Here is an 876-nt window from a genome sequence, read left to right as displayed (position 1 = left end):
TCACAGAAGAAATGATTAATGATATTGGGGCCACAGAAGGGCTGTTGAATTATGATGAAACTTGGAATGATGATGAGAAGGAATCCTGCCAGCCATGAACAGAGCACTAGCTGGACACAGATCCGTTTACTCATGATGGTGGCATAACGCAAGGGGTTACATATGGCCACATACCTGTCAAAGGACATCACTGCCAGTAGGAAGAACTCTGTGGTGCCCAGGAAGAAATAGAGGAAATTTTGCAGGAAGCAGCCTGCTCGGGAGATGGTCTTGTATCCTGTGAGGATGTTGGTCAGCATCTTGGGGAAGATGACTGAGGTGAACCAGATCTCCAGGATGGCAAAGTTGCGGAGGAAGTAGTACATGGGGGTGTGGAGGCGCCTGTCCATGAGGGTGATGACCACGATGAGGAGGTTCCCCAGCAGTGTGAAGAGGTAGGTCAGGAGGAGCCCCAGGAAGATGAGCATCTGTAGCTCACAGGCATCTGAGAGCCCCAGCAGGACAAACTCGGTGATGGTGGTGCAGTTCCCCATGGCTCCTCTGCCCTCACACTGCTGGGGATGGCTGATCAAAGGGGTTCAGCATCAGGAGTCATGATGTTCTGGGGATCTGAGGACAACCTGGAACTGAAAGGAGAGGGATGAATGTTGCAGTTTGGGCTAAAGAAGTTCTTTATTTCTGTGAAGGACATATCTTTCCACCTCTGACTACTCAGGCTTGTTTCTCAGAGCCCCTTGTGGTACCTGTCTCATGTTTGGTCCCTGGTGTATCTGTGTGTTACAGGAGAAAGTGGTGATGAAGAGCAGAACGTAGGTGGGTGGCGGGGAGAAAAAGCTCTGGGTTCATACCGAGTCATGAGCTTAGCACAGATAAATC

General features: G+C 50.3%; 1 protein-coding gene across 1 annotated transcript in view; it reads right to left on the bottom strand.

Moving 5' to 3' along the window:
• Positions 1–533, bottom strand: part of LOC103608796 (olfactory receptor 49-like) — a 4,353-nt gene extending 3,820 nt beyond the window's left edge. The window contains exon 1 of the mRNA XM_008593191.1: positions 5–533. Coding sequence (XP_008591413.1) covers positions 5–533 — 529 coding nt within the window. The remainder of the gene's footprint in view (positions 1–4) is intronic.
• Between the last annotated feature and the right edge of the window lie 343 nt (positions 534–876).

This window comes from Galeopterus variegatus, unplaced genomic scaffold, assembly GCF_000696425.1.
Source record: "Galeopterus variegatus unplaced genomic scaffold, G_variegatus-3.0.2 Scaffold8859, whole genome shotgun sequence".
In the NCBI taxonomy this organism is placed as follows: Eukaryota; Metazoa; Chordata; class Mammalia; order Dermoptera; family Cynocephalidae; genus Galeopterus; species Galeopterus variegatus.
This window is presented reverse-complemented; position numbering and strand designations above follow the sequence as displayed.